The sequence below is a fragment of the Neopelma chrysocephalum genome, unplaced genomic scaffold, assembly GCF_003984885.1.
Source record: "Neopelma chrysocephalum unplaced genomic scaffold, ASM398488v2 Primary Assembly neopelma1_96714, whole genome shotgun sequence".
NCBI classification, from domain to species: Eukaryota; Metazoa; Chordata; class Aves; order Passeriformes; family Pipridae; genus Neopelma; species Neopelma chrysocephalum.
The window spans coordinates 295,143-314,907 of NW_020925358.1; the positions used below are offsets into that span (position 1 = coordinate 295,143).

The 19,765-nt window shown below is 41.2% G+C and overlaps 1 protein-coding gene across 1 annotated transcript in view; it reads left to right on the plus strand.

Annotated features, from left to right (window-relative positions):
• LOC113981706 (F-BAR domain only protein 2-like) overlaps positions 1-19,765 on the plus strand; it is a 240,011-nt gene that overhangs the window by 64,725 nt on the left and 155,521 nt on the right. The window contains exons 7-8 of the mRNA XM_027709262.1: positions 2,070-2,168; positions 3,575-3,671. Coding sequence (XP_027565063.1) covers positions 2,070-2,168; positions 3,575-3,671 — 196 coding nt within the window. The remainder of the gene's footprint in view (positions 1-2,069; positions 2,169-3,574; positions 3,672-19,765) is intronic.

A 19,765-nucleotide genomic window follows, 5' to 3' on the forward strand; every position in this document is an offset into this window, starting at 1 on the left:
AGCGCAGTCAGTTATTGGAATGAATCAAATAGCTGAAAGTGCTAAGTTATTCTTTAAAAGTCCTATCTTAACTAGAACTGAGTGCAGTTGACTGGATAACTTTGCTGTTGAGCAGTTTTTATATAAATAAAGTTCAAGAATGAGTAATAATTCTTCACATTTTAAAACTTAAAGGAAAATGTACATGTTTATAAAAAGGAATAATGCTTACTTAAACGGTGTATGCTGAGTTGAATAGATAAAGATCCTGTTGATGTTTTTTCATTTTTATTGTAGCTTAAAATGCTAAGAATTGACTTGGATTTATTGGGTCAGTAACATTACAGATTCATTTCAGTACATCTATTCAAAATGGACTGATCTTTCAAAAGTGAAAGTAAACAATTTGGTTAATAATTATAGCTGGTTGTATTATAGTACCTAGATAGCTTTAGTCTTTGATCAGACCCCTTTGTGTTATGTATTGTGCAAGGCGAAGATGGCTTCTACTTCAAAGACTTAAAATCTTAAGTATAAAACAATAAACGGTAAATAAGGAAACACTTGAGAAGAGGGGGTTGCCATCCACTGACATAAGAGACCAAAAAATTTAAATCTCTGAATGGCTGGCTGTTTTGATATACACTACAGAGAAGAGTTTAAAGGAGAATATTTTGCAGAGTTTTATGTGGAGCTCAAACCAAACACAAAGGAAGTGGCATTGACAAAATCTCAGAATTTGACTTTGAGTTTAGGTAAAAATTAAATAGTTGTTGTGGTTTAACTCCAGCCAGCAACTAAGTACCATGCAGTTGCTCATTCTCTCCTCCTGCCCCAGTGGGATGTGGAGGAGAAACGGAAAAAGGTAAAACCTGGGTTGATGTAAGAACAGTTTAATAATTGAAAAAAGTAAAATATTCCATACCATATTATTATTATTGTTATATCCCTTTGACCAGTTCGGGTCAGCTGTCCCGGCTGTGCTCCCTGATGGCTTCTTGTGCAGCTGCACTGCTCAACAACAAACAAAACATCAGTGTGTTATCAGCATTATTCTCATATTGAATCCAAAACACAGCACTGTACCAGTTACTGAGAAGAAAATGAACTCTATCCCAGACAAAATCAGGACGGTAGTGAAAATCGGCTGGATGATCACATTGTGTACAGATGTTGACACCCTGATAGTGATTGAGAGCAGATATTATAGAGATGGACCATAGATAGCTTTGAAAGTAAAATGATATAGTTTATGTAATCAAGCAGTCAGTAAAATAAGTAACATCACAGAATAGGCTACAAAGGATGACCACTTGAGGAAAAAAGTTGGAACAAAGATTGAGTGGTGCTTCAAAGTTTGGACAGTTACAGAAGTAGGAAGAGAACTAGGACAGAGCAGGAGTAAACATGGATTTCAAGATGATTATGTTTGACTGTTGGGAAAGATGACATTTTTAGTTCTGATCTTTCGCTAGGAAGGGGTTATTAGAGACATTGGAAATGGTTTTAAAACGGGTGTCAGGTGCAAGCCTGAGTAAGATTGAACAGGAGGGCAAATTCCAGACAAACTGCAAAGCTTTTATACAGTGAGTTTAAAGATCAAACAAATGAATTGCATTTAAAGAAGCAAAGGATATAGATTTAACTGAAGAAACATAAAGCATGTGTATATTGTGAGCAGGAAAAGAGGGTGATAAGGAGGAGTTGCAAAACAGATCCAGAAATTTCTGGGGTTAGATGAGAAACTGAAACTCTTCAGTTACGTAAAAAAAGTTGTGTTGGTTTTATTTTTTTAAACATCCTTCAATCCTATTTTATTTTGATAGAAATAAGTCAGACTTTAAAAAAATCAAAACAGGTGAAAGTTTAAAGAGTAAATAAAAAATTGGATAATGCTTCTAAAAGGTTATTATAAAATACATTATTTCATAACTGTGAATTCTACACCTTCCTTTCTTAAGCACTGTAATTACCACAATCAAAATCTGAAAAAAAAATGTGTTTTTCTGTTTAGTATATTTCTTAAAATTTAAGGTTTAGCATTTCAAGAATTCTTTTCATTATGAATAATTGTTTGTATTGGTTTACAGAAATTTCAAGACATTGAAGAAACACACCTTCTTCATATGAAAGAGATTATAGAATCATTGTCAAATACCATAAAAGAAATTCATTTGCAAATAGGAGAGGTAATTTTTATACTATCATTTGTTTGGACCATGCTACATGTTTTTCTTAACTATTAAATGAAACATTTCTTACTGTGTTTGTGGTAATCACAGGATCACATCTTTCAAATGATGGTAGATTTTAAAACTAGTATGAGTATAAGGAGATAAACAAAAATGATCTACAGAATTCAAAAGACTTTCAAGCAGATATGGTTCTTTTTATGACAGATATCAAACATTATGTGAGTATTGAACTTGTTTATGAGAGGTTTGAAGGAGATTTAAACATCTATTAAATTGCTGCTTTGGTCTTTTGTGATGTTTCTATATGTGTTTTCTCTTTTGTTATTCAAGTTTCTCTGAAATTTTTTATCCTCTAATTTTGTTCATTGTATTGCAATTCTTTTTATATCTAAATTCAACATAACCTGAATCTTTTATTGCTTCCTGGTGTATTTATAAGTTCAATACCACAAATTTTACAGAATAAGGCTGAATAATCATTACATTTTGTGTTAACGAAAAAACTATATTTTGACAATTTGGAATTCTGTTCCCTAGATATTAATTAGCACCTATTTCACACATTTCAGGATACTTGTGTTTTTCTTTGACTAAAACTTGAAATTATATCAGTCTGAAAACTTCCAAATTTTTTATATACTTTGGTTTTAATGAGCAAAAGACCTTCAGTAACAGTACCGAAAGAAGTTTTTATACTGTCTTTTTTCTAGATGCAAGTTGGTTTAATTAATAATCCTTATAAGTAGTCCTTAATTTTTGATGTTCTGAAATGTAGTTTTATTTGTATATACTTAATTTCAGTCACTGTTTTCCTCGGTTTTGAGGTTTTCTGCTAATGAATGGTGGTCGCAAAGGTCATACTATTTATTTCTAAAGTATATACATACTGCCTTGTCGGAAAACCTTATTAACAACATGTGGTTGTTCATTTGTCAGACTAAAAAACATTACAACAGTAATGTTTTTACTCAAGCAGGTGGGAATTGTGAGAACACGGGAGTAATAGTTTACACTCTAAAGTGGTGCTGGCTTAAGAGACTGCTTGTCTTCCTGACATTGTAGTGGGACGTTGCTGACAAATTCAGAAAATTATGGACTACAAAAGTGGTTTAGATAGAAGAAATGGAAGTAAATCTTAGACCCATCATCAAGCTGTATTCTTTCATTCCTCATTTGTATCTGTATCTTACACACATTTGCATCTTACACAATAAAGCAAAGAAGTGATTTCCTTGATAAAATATCTGTAGATTTTTGGAAGCCCTGTAATATATTTTGGAGGCAAGTATTTTGAACTCTAACTCTAGAGAAAACCACTTATTAAAGTTAATTACATTCTTTCAATTACTGGTTTTAAAATTCCTTTTGTGTGCTGTGTTGTCTTTTTTTTTTTTTTGCAGGTGCATGAAGAGTTTATTGATAACATGACAAATACTACAGTTAAGAGTTTAATACAGAAATTTGCTGAGTCAAAAGGAACTGGCAAGGAAAGACCTGGTAAGAGATAAAAAAAAAGTGTGTAGGAAATGTTAATATAAAAAATGTAGATCTCCACTCCTAATAAAAGGTCAAAACCTATTTGTTAATGTTTTATAGTGGTAATGTACTTACAATTTCAAATTCTTAAAATTAATTAGCTTTGATATTAAATGATTAATGCAATTTTAACAACACAATTTCATAGAATCCTTAAAATGGCTTGAGTTGGAAGGGACCTTAAAGATCATTTAGTTCCCCCTCTCTCGACCTGCTGACCACACTGCTTTCAGTGCAGCAGCCCAGGACACAGTTGGTTTCTGGGCTGCTAGTGCACATTGCTGGGTCATGTCAAGCTTTTCCTCAAGCAACACCCCCAAGTCCTTCTCCCCAGGGCTGCTCTCAATCCATTCTCCATCCAGCCTGTACTTGTTCTTGGGATTGCACCCACCCAGGTGCAGGACCTTGCACTTGTCCTTGTCAAAATTCATGTAGATTGTTTCCCTTAATAAGCAGCAAAATCAGTAGTACTTTCTGAAAGTGCTGCTTGTTGGGTGTGGTGTATAAGATGTTGCTGGGCTGACATAAAAAGACAGTCTCACAGTACTGTGCATTTAACATTATAGGAAAAATATAAAGTTCATTTTAATATTTGGGCATGAGTACATGGTCACTAGGTGTGCGAGTACAGGAATTCAGCAGTACTGTTTTTCTTTGAGCAATGAGAGGTTTGGCTAGCATCTTTGCCTTCTAGTAAAGAAGCATAAAGTTTTCTTCAGAGCAAGGATGTACATGGCAGAATAGACCTTGAGAATTTATATTAAATTGTTAAATATGGTTACTAGGTGTCATACAATGCCTCTGTAAGGCGTTTTTAATATCATGGCTATGCTTCGTGAATGAAGATTTGGGAAGGGCTCTACCCACATTTGTTGCAAGCGCGTTGGTGACTAAAAGGCCAATACAAGATAGGCATGTCCGGTTGCAAAAGGCACAGCAGAAAGACTCCTTAGGTGGTATCGACAAGACACGGTTCTTTCTGCGTTGTCTTTTCTCCTCAAGGGTGATCCTGCGAGCTTTCTCAAAAGCATCAGCAGTGTTATAGATGGTCTGTCTCCAGGCCTCCCGATTGGAGGCCAGAGTAGACCAGTTATGGTGGTCAATGTGGCCAAGGCTGAGATGTTGTTTCAGGGAGTCCTTGTATCTTTTCTTCAGGGCTCGTCTCTTGCGGCAGCCGGTGGCAAGTTCACCATAAAGCAGGATCTTAGGGAGGCGGTGGTCCTTCATCCTTGAGACATGCCCTGCCCAGCACAGCTGTGTTCTCAGTAACATGGCCTCAATACTTGTGACTGCTGCTTGTTCAAGAACAGATGTATTGGTCACATAATCTGACCAGTTTTTAATATAACATTGTTTCATATTGTCTCTGTGATCCACTAATGCCCATAAAAGAGTGGGCTGAGTTAAGATTGTACACGGAATAATTTTCAAATGTTTCTTGTATATTTTACATTTTTTCAATAAAGAGTAAGAAAGAAAAAGTATGAATTTCAGGGGTTCGAGTTCAGTTGATCTGAAGTCAGGGTAAAGACATATGAAAATTAAGTGTTCAGGCTTCTTTGATTAGCTATTGCCGAGATGTCATGGCTAAGGATCTCCATGTTGCATCTAGGATCCTGACTCCCTGGGTCACAAAGACCCTTGCTAATGTATCCTAGAGTACTGTGCACTTCAGGTCATCCGCATTATTAGTGTGGGTTTTTTACTAGACAACATGGTAATTATAAGAAAAATCACACTTTCTAATTTAGTGGCAGAAGTTATACACACTGTGTACTTATTTGCTGCTTTACAGAGTTCTTCAATTCCCAGTTGTATTTCATGGGGTCAAATAAAAATTTTTGCTATAGTAAATTTAATTTCTTCAAATGTGCAACTATTTTAACAGCAAAATATTTTAAGGAAAGATTATATTTTTAGTGTGGAAATGTATGTACCTTGAATTTTCTTTTACGGAGTGAAATTATTGTATTGATATCAACTTTGTAAACCAGTCATGGTGCAGAGGAAAGCATAGACAAATTCAGCAGCAAATTCTGAAGTGTCAAAAATAGGAAACTAGAAACAGACTGCTAGTGATCTTAATGATTGTTACTGCTTCTATTATATCCATTTTATTATTTAAAATCATATAGCTTTGACAATTACAAAGATTCGGAAGGCTAAGTGAAGTATCAGTCTTCTAAGAATGAAATGAAAATATCCATTGTGAGAGGGAAAAATACTTTTCCGCTATTGAGAACTGTTCTGAATAGAAATGTCTTTAATTCATGCACAAATATTAGAAGTTTATCTGTGGTATGAATTTACTAATGACAGCAGAGAAGGAAATGGCTTTTCGGATAAATCTAAGTATTCAGCATATAAAAATGATACAGACTTAGCATACAGGACAAATATACAAAGAATGTCTTACGGTTGTCACTGTTTCTTAATATTCCAGTCCTAAATCTATTTGAAGGAAATACTTTAAAAATCCCCAGGGCTATATAGACCTTGTCCCTTATGTGTTATTTGTGGGTTGCATTCTGAAATACTGAATTCTGAGATAAAAAAAACCTAAGAGGATAATGTATAACAAAGTATTTTACATAATTTCAGTATATTCTAGCTATAGTTATAGTACTTTATAGCAATTTACTTACTTTTATTTATATCTGTAAAAATAAGAATGAATATGAACGGAAGTAATGAGGAAGGCTGGTTTATTTCATAGATTATAAATAATTTACAATAAAGGTTTCTATATATAGGCAATTACTTAAACTCTCATTTGCATATCTGCAATTTGTCTTTGTACAGCCCTTTTTATCAGATTATACAGGTCCCTCTGGTGGCTAATTTCTGTCCTGAAGTCTTAATATACAGAGGCTTTTCATGTTTAACAGACAGTGTTTTTCTAGCACAAATAACATTTCTTTCAAACAATAATTCTTTGCGTATTTAACTGGATTTCATAGAATCACAGAATTGTTAAGGTTAGAAAAGACCTCTAAGATCATAAAGTCTAACTGGCAACTTATTGACGGAGAGGCATGGACAAGGTCCTCTGTACCAATATGGTTAGCAAAATGTCTGCTTTATTAGAGAGAAGACAGCTTATATACTGTTAATTACACACACAGACATGTGATTCCTTCTCGGGATACATTGGATACATAAGGAAAACATACTGCGTTGTCCAGGACTAATTGGTCCACAGCAGGTGTCCATAAAACTTGTTCACCTTCCAAGAAAACTCCTCCTTCACCTTGGCACAAGGCCTGCGGCCATATTAGTGGTGCAGTATTTTTTATTATCTGCACGCAGCTGTGCTAAGGTAAAGGTCTCAGAAATGCAATACAGATTGTTCACAGAACTCCTGCACGGCTACAAATCCCCCGTTCAAATTTGAACAATTGAAATTGCATTTCTGTAACATTCCTCATTGTATCCATAGCATTTCAACAAACACAAACATACAATAATACTTTTATCATTAATAAATTAATAACCTATTGGTGCCACGATATGTGCTCTCAAAGTGTGCAGTCTAAAAGTGACCTTTATTTTAATATAAAAATATTTGTGCATTCTAAAAAACTTTATTCAGTCTAAAAGTGCATATAAAAGTATTTGTGTATTCAGTGTAAAAGTGTTTGTGTATTGGTTATCAGAACACAGCAATCATCACACAGTCACACACATAGACACATACAAACTTTCACAGTGGCCACTTAACACACACTCACCAAACATACTCTTAAGGTCCATGTCACTGTGCTCTAAACTTACTTATACTAATGTGCAGTGAACAACCTAAAATCTTTATCTTCGATAATTATGTGTTTGAGTATACTAAAAGAAATTGTGTTTTAATAAAACTGAAAATTCTGTGCTGTGATAATACTAATATGCACTCTTAACGATACTGACAAAACTGCTATAATAATAATGGCCCATCTTCGCGAACGAAGATTTGGGGAAAGGTCTTTTTACCTTTCCAGCCTGCGCAATGGATTTTTTAGGTGAGACACAGCCTGCGCTGAACTGAGCCCACCCTTTAATCCTAAGGTTCAGCTGCCGGGGCCAAGCAAGCTTGGACAATGGCAGTGAGGTCCTCAGGACGTAGGTTTGTTTAGAGTGTCCTTCTCATAGATGGATGGCCACACAGGGCTAACGACCTCCATCAGGCCAGGAGACCGGGGACTAGAACCCGTGGTCGCAGCAGTGAAAGTCCTGCACGCTAACCACTAGGCCACCAGGGGTCTCGACAAAACTGCTATATACAACACCTAACAGTGCAAACATTGCCTGTAGCACTGTTAGTCCTGATCTGAAGAATCAACTGCTTTCCAGGGCTTAATCCATCGAGCCGGTATCCATCGAACACCTGTGTCTGTTAGGATACAAGCATAGCCTCTTCCAGTCATCTTCACTTCTGCAGGCCCTTTCCATTCCCCTGTTTGTGGATCCTTGTACTGTACTTTAACTACTACCTGTTGACTTACCAGACCCGACTGCAAGGAAGTGTTATGAATAACAATGGGAGGGTCTGTTCTAGTACCCGTCAACCGCAAAAAATTCAGCACATATAACACTTTTGCAAGTCGGTCATGTGGACTGGCTAGCTCTTCTCCCCCTTTCTGTTTTTGCAAAAGTGACTTCAGAACTCCGTGAGCTCGTTCAATGATAGCTTGACCTGTAGGAGAATGAGCAATACCAGTAACATGAGAAATACCCCAATTCATACAAAACCTTTGGAAACGCTGTGAGGTATAACCAGATCCATTATCAGTCTTAAGTTCCGTGGGGATTCCTAGAGCCGCTATGCACGCATACATATGTCGAATGACATATCTGGTACCTTCTCCAGCTTGAGCAGAGGCCCACATGGCATGAGAAAAGGTATCAATACATACATGCACATATTTTAACCTTCCAAATTCCGCAACATGAGTAACATCCATTTGCCACAGTTGCAATGCTTGTAGCCCTCGAGGATTGACTCCTAAGCCAATGCCCAGTCCGTTCCTATGACAGGCTGAACAGGCCTGCACAATTCCTCGTGCATCCGATGAAGTGAGCCCAAACTGCCGTACTAACACATCGGCAGACTGATGGAAAAAGTCATGAGACAGAACTGCTTGCTGAAACTTATTAACTGCAGGACCAGTCCATGCAGGTGCCACTAGTTTATCTGCTCTGTTATTCCCAATTGCTAAACCACCATCTAGGTTCTGATGGCTTCTGATGTGAGTGACAAAATAGGGCTGTGTTCGCTGATCTAGCAAATGCAGCAACTGTGTCATAAGTGCTGCTAAAATTTTGTTTTTCAGGGTTTTGATCATTGCTCGCTCAATTCGTTGCACTGTACCTACTACATAAAGTGAATCTGAAACCACAGTAACAGGTTCTTCCTTCCAGAACTTTAAGGCCCACACCACACCCCTCAATTCAAGGGTTTGTAATGTGTCTCCTGGAACACCTGGAAGTATTTTCTGTTTCCATTCTGCTCCCTCCTGCCAGGTAATTGCTGCACGCCGAGATTTTCTACCAGCGTCTGTAAAAACAGTAATCCCAGCAACTGGGTCATCTGAACGCAACACAAGCTGCTCAATTGTCTGATGTTGCAGCAGAGGCAACAATTTGTCTGAGGGATACTGATTAGTGACCAGACCTTCAAAGTCTGCCATGGCTATCTGGAATGGTTCTGATTTCTCAAGCAACCATTCCAAATAGTTTTGGGCGACTGGTACAAATATCACAGATGGATCTCCGCCAATTAAATCACAAACTCTCCGTCGCCCTTTTATAACAAGCTGTGCAAACAATTCAGGTCGTGTTATGATTGTCTTTTTGGGTTGATATGGTAAAAATACCCATTCTAGAATTCTTATACTGGCTGCGATTTGACAGATGATGCCCAAGGGATGTTTTCTGCTTTCTCCAGAATTAATAAGTAGGTACTGCACTGGCTGGTCCTCAATTATTCTGCAAGCATATCCTGCAGCTATTTTTCCTGAGATATTAACTATAGCTGCTTTTTGGTCTTCTGACAATTTTCTCGGGAGTCCTGCCTGAGCAACTGATCCTAACAAAGGCATCAGAGGAGCTAGATCATCATTGCTTATTCCACACACAGGTCTTACCCACTGTATGTCACCCATCAGTTTCTGCACATCAGTCAAGGTCTTTATAACAGTATTAATGACTAATTTCTGTGGCCTCACTATACCACTCGTGATGGTCCAGCCCAGGTATTGCCATGGATCCTGCTTCTGAATCTTTTCAGGGGCAATTTTAAGGCCTCGCTGCCCCAACTCTTGTTCTAATTGCTGTAACAGCACAGGCACATTCAGGCTTTTTCCTGTTATCAGAATATCATCTATGTAATGATATACTAATAGATCAGGATGTTGGGTTCGAAATGACTGCAAGGCCCATGCAACATAAATTTGACACATAGTGGGTGAATTTTTCATCCCCTGAGGAAGAGTTACCCAATGAAAACGCTGTGCTGGTGCTGCTTTGTTAATTGAAGGCACTGTGAAGGCAAATCTGACAGCATCGTCTGGGTGCAAAAGGATTGTGAAAAAACAATCCCTTAAATCTATCACCAGTATGACCCAATCATGGGGGATCATCATAGGAGAAGGTAGACCAGGCTGTAAAGGTCCCATATCTTCCATGACCGCGTTAATAGCCCGCAGATCATGCAATAATCTCCATTTTCCTGATTTCTTTGGAATAGCAAATATGGGAGTGTTCCATGGACTTGTAGATGGAACGATATGTCCTGCATCCAATTGCTCCTGAACTAATTGTTGAACTATTTGCAGCCTCTCCTTTTTCAGCGGCCACTGATCTATCCATACTGGCTTTTCTGTTCTCCATTGCAGTTTTAAGGTTGGGTGCCTATCAGTGGCCGCTCCTGAAAAGGAGAAGTAACCAGACGTGCTCCCATTTGCCCCAACAGATCTCGACCTATCAGGCCTATGGGTAGAGATAACACATAAGGACGCGTTCCCACTATTACACCATCGGAAAACTGAAAGGTTAGCACATCCTTGCTGATCCATGTCTGCTGTACACCACCTACTCCTTTAACTCCTGTTGGTGCCATTTCCACAGGCCATGCTTGAGGCCATTTATGCTTAGGAATAATTGAAATGTCAGCCCCGGTATCAAGAAGCATAGTCATAGTGCTGGACTGTCCACTAGGATGCCGTAGAATTACATCTTCCTCAGGTTTTCCCTGCTTTATGTCTACTGCCAACATCACTTCAGGGGGGCCTGTTGAACCAAAACCCCCATCTCCTCGTGCCAGTGGTTCTGCATTAGGCACTTCTGCTTTAAAAGGCACTAGCTGAGCTATTTTACTGTTAGCAGGAATAAAGACTGGTGGTGTTAAAGTGTATACCATAATTTTGATTACACCTGTGAAGTCTGCATCTATGACTCCTGGCAGTACAAAAATTCCCTGGCGAGACAAAGATGAACGTCCTAACAAAAGAGCACTCAAACCTCTACCTAAAGGTCCTCGCAATGTGGAATCAACCAAGTGCACATCTTGAGTCTCAAGCATAGTATCTACTGCGGTTGCCACGTCCACACCGGCACTTCCTGCGGTGGCTGCACAGCAGCGTTCCAAGCACCCTGATTTGCTGTCATGGCGCGAGAGTGCATCGCACTCCGCCTGAAGTTTCCCTGCCGCTTACACTCATTTGTGATATGGTTATCCTTGTGGCAGTTATTACACCACTTGGACCCTACTGCTGTTATTGCCGGGCAAGCAGTCCTTGGCAAAGGAAGTGCTCGACACTGAGTGCTGTAATGTCCCAACTGGCCACAAGTAAGACACTTTACTTGTTTGTTTCTCTTACCTTTCCTTACTCTCCCAGATACAAGAGGCTTTACTACTGCACCTACTGCAGTAGCCAGATAGGCTGCGTCCTCCTGTATGAGCATTCTGTTTGCAGCCTCCAGGAGTTAGGTGACACCAGCACCCCTAGGCAGCATGTTGAAAGCCTGTTTGGCTTTTATCATTGGCATTATCATAGGCCAACATATCGATAAATTTTGCCTTCATGTCACTATCCACATCTGGGTCTGTATTCACTGATTGAAATAAACGATCAATAAACTGATTGTATGGCTCATGGGGCCCCTGTTTGATCGTAGTACACGGGGGCCCTGACTTTTCATCCCTTATCGCAAGGAAGGACTTGTAGGCTAAATCTTGGCTGGTTCGCAACGCCTCATCTGGAAACTTTGCTTGTACCTCAGTTGTGTTATATTGACCGATACCCATGAGCATGTCAGCCGTAACACCATGAAGAGGGTGACCTTGCTGCCTAGGCTGTGCTACAGCTGCTGCACAGCTAACCTCTCATTTATGAAAAAATTGTAGCTGCTGAGAAGGAGTCAGCAGCGTGGTTGCTATCATACGTGTGTCAAATGGTAACAGCATTTGTGCAGTGAATAGATGTTGCATTATGGATTGTGAATAACTGCTTTTCAAGCCATACTGGGCAATAGCTGCTTTAGCCTCTTTGATGAGTTTCCACTCTAAAGCTTCCCAGGATTTTCGCCCTGCAGCATCCACAATAGCAGGGAAAGCACTAACTCCTAAGAGCTCATAGTCCCCATCTATAGCAGCATCCCGTATAATGTTTCTCCAATTCTGTGTTGAATCACCAGTTACCCCCTCCCTCCCCCTCCCTCCACCCGGCAGGGCTGGAAACCCCTCATCAGAAGTTCCCACCCCAGGTATCCCGGGAAAGGGGTTTGGAGGAGGCAATGTCTGTACCACGGATGATGCTGGAACATTGCAGAAATTTGGATGCTGCAGAGTGGACTGTCTCTCTATCATTATAGACTTGAGCTCTTCAAAGCAGTGCAACAGCTTATTCATTTGATCTTTCGTTGCAAGCGGAGCAAGCCTCTCGCTGCCATCGTCCGAGCTCTCTTCATCAGAAGTCAGACTTGGGGACGGGAGCGGAGGGATTAGCTGTTCTGCGTTGTCATGAGTTGTTTGTTCCTTCATCTTTCGTAGCAACATTGGAACAAGGGTAGTGGTTCTTCCTTCGGTGACTCCTGCCTCTGTTGAAATAGCAGCGGCTCTCGCCGGCGTAGCAGTAGCCCTTTTCGGAATAGCTCCGGTCGCCATAGCGACAATCTTCGTTGGCATACTTCCGGGTTCAGGTGCGGCGGTTCCTGATGATGTCAGTCCAGGTGACATGATGGTTCCAGGCGGCAATAATACAGCCCCCCTGGCGACGCGGAGGCCCCTAGCATCGCTGTTCCAGGCGGTGCCTGCGTAGTAACAGTTGCTGGCGCAGCTCCCAGAGCAGGCGGGGCAGGGGGTGGCGCCGCCAACTGCGCAGGCTCAGTAAACGATAGCAGTGTTGGCCGCGCAGGCGCAGCAGAGGGTGTTGCCGATGGCGTGGCGCCAGCCTTGTTTTCCGCAGTCTTTGCTAGTTGTGCCAGCGCTGGCACGCTACTGGACCGGGACAAACCCGCGGATTTTAAAACTTTTACTGTTCGCACTCTTGCAGGCGCAGGAGCTGAAAACTTCCCGTAAACAAACTTTTCTGCGCATGTCTGCACTAGAGGCTCTTCGCTACTCGGCAAGACTGCCTCCGCAGCTGCCGCGGCAGCTGCTTTTGCAGCCGCCTCTACTCGGTGAAAAGCGTGATGGCTCTCTAACGTCTCAACTACCAAATGCCAAATCGTAGGATATTTTCTTGCATCTTTTGACCCTTTAGACATCTCTTCCCATAAATGTTCCTTTATAGTATCCCATGTGGACACCTCAAAGGCAGCTTGAGCAGTAGGGATTAACCTCTTCGCTCTCGCCCATTCCAGTAACCCTTTCAGGGCTCTTTCATCATACTTTGGCTCTCTTAGAGAGACCGTATAGCAGAGGAGCTTTTCTACAGCCTGTTCTTCTTTTGACAGGGTAGGCCCCATTTCTCCTCCCACAGCCGACTCACCTGGCCAAGGCAAGATTTCTCTGTACCAAGCGCGTGGCTTTAAATTCGTGGCACCGGGGTAAACGCCACCTTCTACGGCTGCTTCTCTCGCCTCCTGCCGTTCATCTCACGTCCCGTAGAACTCGACGATGCAGGAGTCCCTGTTCGGGCGCCAGTTATTGACGGAGAGGCATGGACAAGGTGCTCTGTACCAATATGGTTAGCAAAATGTCTGCTTTATTAGAGAGAAGACAGCTTATATACTGTTAATTACACACACAGACATGTGATTCCTTCTCGGGATACATTGGATACATAAGGAAAACATACTGCGTTGTCCAGGACTAATTGGTCCACAGCAGGTGTCCATAAAACTTGTTCACCTTCCAAGAAAACTCCTCCTTCACCTTGGCACAAGGCCTGCGGCCATATTAGTGGCGCAATATTTTTTATTATCTGCACCCAGCTGTGCTAAGCTAAAGGTCTCAGAAATGCAATACAGATTGTTCACAGAACTCCTGCACGGCTACAGCAACCCAGCACCATCACCATGTTCACCACTAAACCGTGTCCTCAAATGCCATATCCACATGTTTTTGGGACACTTCCAGGGATGGTGACTCTATCACTTCCCTGACCAGTCTGTTTCAGTGCCTGACAACCCTTTCCATGAAGAAATTTTAGCTAATATCGAATCTAAACCTCCCTTGGTGCAACTTGAGGCCGTTTCCTCTCATCCTGTCACTTGTTACCTAGGGGAGGAGGCTGATCCCCAACTGGCTACAACCCCCTTTCAGGTAGTTGTAGAGGGGGATAAGGTTACCCGTTGACCTCCTTTTCTCCAGGCTAAACAGCCCCCCAAGCTCCCTCAGCCACTCCTCATCAGACTTGTGCTCCAGACCCTTCACCAGCTTCGTTGACCTTCTCTGGACATGCTTCAGCACCTCAATGTCTTTGTTGTAGTGAGGAGCCCAAAACTGAACCCAGGATTCGAGGTGCGGCCTTACCAGTGCCCAGCACAGGGGGACAATCATTTCCTTGGTCCTGCTGACCACGCTATTGGCAGGATGCCATTGTCCTTCTTGGCCACCTGGGCACACTGCTGGCTCATGTTCAGCTGCTGTCGACCAGCACCCCCAGGTCCTTTTCTGCTGAGCAGCTTTCCAACCACTCTTCCCCAAGCCTGTAGCACTGAAGGGGGTTGTTGTGACCCAAGTGCAGGACCCATCAATGAAGATATTCAACAGGGCTTGCCCCAATACTGAGCCATGGGGAACATCACTCGTGATCGGCCACCAGCTGGATCAAACTCCACTCACCACCACTCTCTGGGCCGGGCCATCTGGGCCCAGAGAGTGTTTTTAACCCAGCTGAGAGTACACCCATCCACAACACAAGCAGACAATTTCTCCAGGAGGCTGCTGTGGGAAATGGTGTCAAAGGCTTTACTGAAGTCCAGGTAGACAACATCCACAGCCTTTCCCTCATCCACTGGGTGGGTCACCTTGTCATAGAAAGAGATCGGGTTGGTCAAGCAGGACCTGCCTTTTATAAACCCATGATGGCTGGGCCTCATCCCATGGTTGTTCTGCACATACTGTGTGATGGCACTACAGATGATCAGCTCCATGACCTTCCCTGGCACCGAGGTCAGGGTGACAGGTCTGTACTTCCCTGGATCCTCCTTCCAAACCTTCTTATAGATGAACATCACATTTGCCAATTTCCAGTCACCTGGGACCTCCCTGGTTGACCAGGACTGAATGATTGACTAAATGATTGAAAGTGGCTTGGTGAGCTCTTCCGCCAGCTCCCTCAGTACCCTTGAGTGGATCCCATCTGGCTCCATGGACTTGTGGGTGTCTAAGTGGCATAGCAGGTCACTGACCATTTCCTCCTGGATTATGGGGGCTTCATTTTGCTCCCTCCCTATGTCTTCCAGCTCAGGGGGTTGGGTCCCTTGAGGACAACTGGTCTTGCTATTTAAGACTGAGGCAAAGAAGGCATTAAGTACCTCAGCCTTTTCCTCATCTTTTGTTACTGTGTTTCCCCCCCATACAACAAAGGATGGAGATTCTCCTTGGGCCTCCTTTTGTTGCTGATGCATTTGTAGAAACCCTTTTTGTTGTCTTTTACAGCAGTGGCCAGATTAAGTTTTATCTGGGCTTTTGCACTTCTAATGTTCTCCCTTCATGACCTCACAACATCCTTGTAGTCCTCCTAAGCTGCCTGCCCCTTTTTCCAGAAGTGATAAACTCTCTTTTTTCTCCCTGAGTTCCAACCAAAGCTCTCTGTTCAGCCAGGCCAGTCTTCTTCCCCACCGGCTCATTTCACAACACATGGGGACTGTCTGTTCCTGTATCTTTAAGATGTCCCTCAAAGCATGTCCAGCCTTCCTGGACTCCTTTGCCCTTCAAGACTGCTGCCCAAGGGGCTGTCTCAACCAGTCTCCTAAATAGACCAAAGTCCGCCCTCTGGAAATACAAAGGAGCAGTTCTGCTGACACCCCTCCTTACTTCTCTCAGAATTGAAGACTATCATTTAATGATCTCTGTGCCCAAGATGGCCTCCAACCATCACATCACCCACCAGTCCTTTGTTCACAAACAGCAGGTCCAGCAGGGCGCCTTCCCTGTTTGACTCACTCACCATCTGTGTCAGGAAGTTCTCTTCCACTCACTCCTGGAACCTCCTGGAGTGTTTACTCTCTGCTGTGTTTTATTTCCAGCTGACATCTGGTAAGTTGAAGGCCCCCAAGAGAACAAGGGCCAGCGATTGTGAGACTTCTCCCAACTGCTTATACAATATTCCATCTGCCTCCTCATTCTGGTTGGGTGGTCTGTAACAGACTCCCACCAGGATATCTGCATTATTGGCTCCCCCTGATTCTTACCCATAAACACTTGACCCTTTCATCACCACCAGCAAGCTTTAGACAATCGAAGCACTCCCTAACATACAGGGCTACCCCACCGCCTCTCCTTCCTTACTTATCCCTTCTGAAGAGTTTATAGCCATCCATTGCAGACTTCCAGTTGTGTGATTCATCCCATCATGTTTCTGTCATTGCAACTATGTCATAGTTTTTCAGCTACACCATGGCTTCCATCTCCTTCTGTTTGCTGCCCACGCTGTGTGCTTTGTTGTAGATGCACTTCAGTTGGGCTAATGCCCTCCTTACAAAGGCTTTTTTTCACTGCAACCTAAATAACTTATCTAGTCAGTTTTATGACCCAATTCTTACAAAATTTACTTTAAATAGTTTTTTTAATGTTTAGTATTGCTGTGGTTTAACCCCAGCCAGCAACTCAGCCCCACGCAGCCCCTCGCTTACTCCCCCACCAGTGGAACTGGGAGAGAACCGGAAGGTTAAAAGTGAGAAAACACATGGGTTGAGATAAAGACAATTTAATAGGGAAAACTAAAGCTGTGCACACAAGCAAAGCAAAACAAGGAATTAATTCACTCCTTCCCACGGGCAGGCAGATGTTCAGCCATCCCCAGGGAAGCAGGGCTCAATCACTCCTAATGGTCACTTGGGAAGACAAATGCCATCACTCTGAACGTCCCCCCTTCCTCCTTCTTCCCCCACCTTTATATACTGAGCACCACATTATATGGTCTGGAATATCCCTTTGATTGGTTGGAGTCAGCTGTCCCGGCTGCGTCCCCTCCAGTCTTTTCTGCACCCCCAGCCTCCTTGCTGGAGGGATGGTATGAAAAGCAGAAAAGGCCTTGGCTCTGTGCAAGCTCTGCTCAGCAATAACAAAAACATCTCAATGTTATCAACTCTGTTTTCAGCACAAATCAAAAATGTAGCAGAAAATGTCTGCTTTTCTTTCATCCCAAGTATATGTTAAATTAATAGTGGAGACAATGTGTATTCCAGTTTATTTACACATCAGTGACTTCTAGTTTTATTTAATTAACCTAATAATGCTCACCAAAAAAATTCCATTATGAAAAGTTGATGCTGCATGAAGTAGAAACCGCTAGGAAGTATAAGCTCATGTTCTTCTAAGATCTTATGTCTGAAATTGGCAGGATAATATATAATATGTTTAAAGATACTTGTGAATATCTATATAGCTGTAGTTGGTCATGAATGATTTTCCATTGTAAGCTACTGAATTTCTGTGCCCTTATCTCATATGTGGGAAACTGTGTGTGTGTTTGTCCCTGTATTAGTTTTTGCCCACTACACAGTTTACCCAGAAGGTATCTTTGAAGGCCAACTGAGAAGACTCAAATGTACTGCATTTAAAAAAAAAAACATGAACAAAAGCCAAATTTAGATTATTTATTTTTATCATTTTGTTCTTATGTCATTGTTAGTGGTTGTTTGTAATTTATTAAGTTGTTCCTCTTATTTTGACATTTTTCTTAAAAAATTAAGAAAGACGAAAACAGAATTTTTTATTGTAGTACAGATAACAATGGGAAAGCCAAAATTCTTGGTGTCTCCTTAACCCTCCAATAAAACAGCAGATGGCAATTATTACATATGTTATGCCATTACTCAGTGTGAGAGGGGTGCTGGGTCATCTTTAAAAATATTTCTTAATTGATTTTCTGCTGGCTCGATCTATTATTCACATTTGGAATTGGCCAGATTGTGATTTACAATGCAACCCTGCCTTCTTGACCACACAAGTAGGCAGAGAAAATCTGGCAAAGAGGAATAGCCACAAGTTGTCTTCTAAGTGTACCAGTAAAAGCATGTAGAATTTGGGTTGTAAAAACCACAAACCCATAAAAATATTTCTTGTTTCCTTTCGCTAACCATCCAATGAACTTTATGGAGGGGCTAGAAGTAGTTTGCATTTGTTAAAACATTGTAAAATTAGTGCCTGCAATTGTTTGGATTAAATAACAATGGAAGTAGTTGACAATGCCTATTGTCCATGATTGCTCTTGATCAGCTGTTACTGGCTCTTGCACATATAGTAAAGCATTTGACTTTTGTCCCCTTTGTCCATTTAGGTATTAAGAATAATAGTATGTCCTTTTAATCAAATGTTGCTTCCACAGTTAAAAAGATTCAGAAAAGGGCAGTTATATTGCCTCTAATCCTTTTTCTCCCTCCACTAAAGACAGAAATTGGCAATTACGTCAGTAACTGATCAGTAATGATGGTTAAAAAAAAGTTTGGTCTGTTGCTTTTTTGGAGTTGCTGAAACCTATTTTGCTTTATTTGCCCATGCAGAAAAAATTGTCACAAGGCTCCTGGTAACTCCAGTCATGAGAAAGTTTAGGGTCATGGATGTCAAATGGAGATATTAGTTCAGGGTTATTTTTTTTTATAATTTTTAAATTCTTCTTTCTGGGAAGGCTATTGAGTAATGTAGAGTTGAGAAATTTGTCAGTGACTTACCACAGCTATAGTGTCAAGATCTTCACTGCCTCGCAAGGTAGTGCATATCAGAAAAATAAATCCTGGCATCCTTGTCAACATGGGAGCTCTGTTTCTGGAGTGCTAACACAGTTTATATTTTGAAGTATTAAAAAATAATGGTTTATTTGGGTATGGTGTTCCTGCTGAAAGCAATGTGAAGTTTTCACAGGATGCAAAACTGTTGATAAATCATTACGTTTACTATTTGGATGGCAATCAAATCAGTTTAATCTGAATTATTGCTGCCAACAATATTTCAATCCGCATTAATGCTGCCAGCATTGCCTGTTAACAGAACCATAAAGCATCAGTGCTTCAAGTTAGTAAACATTTAAAAAACCAAATTGTATCTATACTTTAATTACTTCTGATTTAGTGTACTCAACTGAACTATTGTTCATTTGATTTGAATAATATTTTATATGGCTGGCTCGTGGGGGGGGGGTTACTGCAAAGTTTAGTATGAATTGGACATGTTATGAGGTCTTTTCTAATTGCTTACCTGGCATTTTTTCCTAAATACTTATGGAGCACTGCGAATGGGTTTTTGGTTTTGTTTCCCCAAAGTGAATGCAAGAGCATTGTAGTGAACTGCACCACGACTAGGAAGCTAGTGCAAAGTAACTAGCATACTGTAAATGCACAAGCGTGCTCACTCCTTATTAATATTCCTATTTAAGTTAGTGTGTTGTGTTAAACCACAT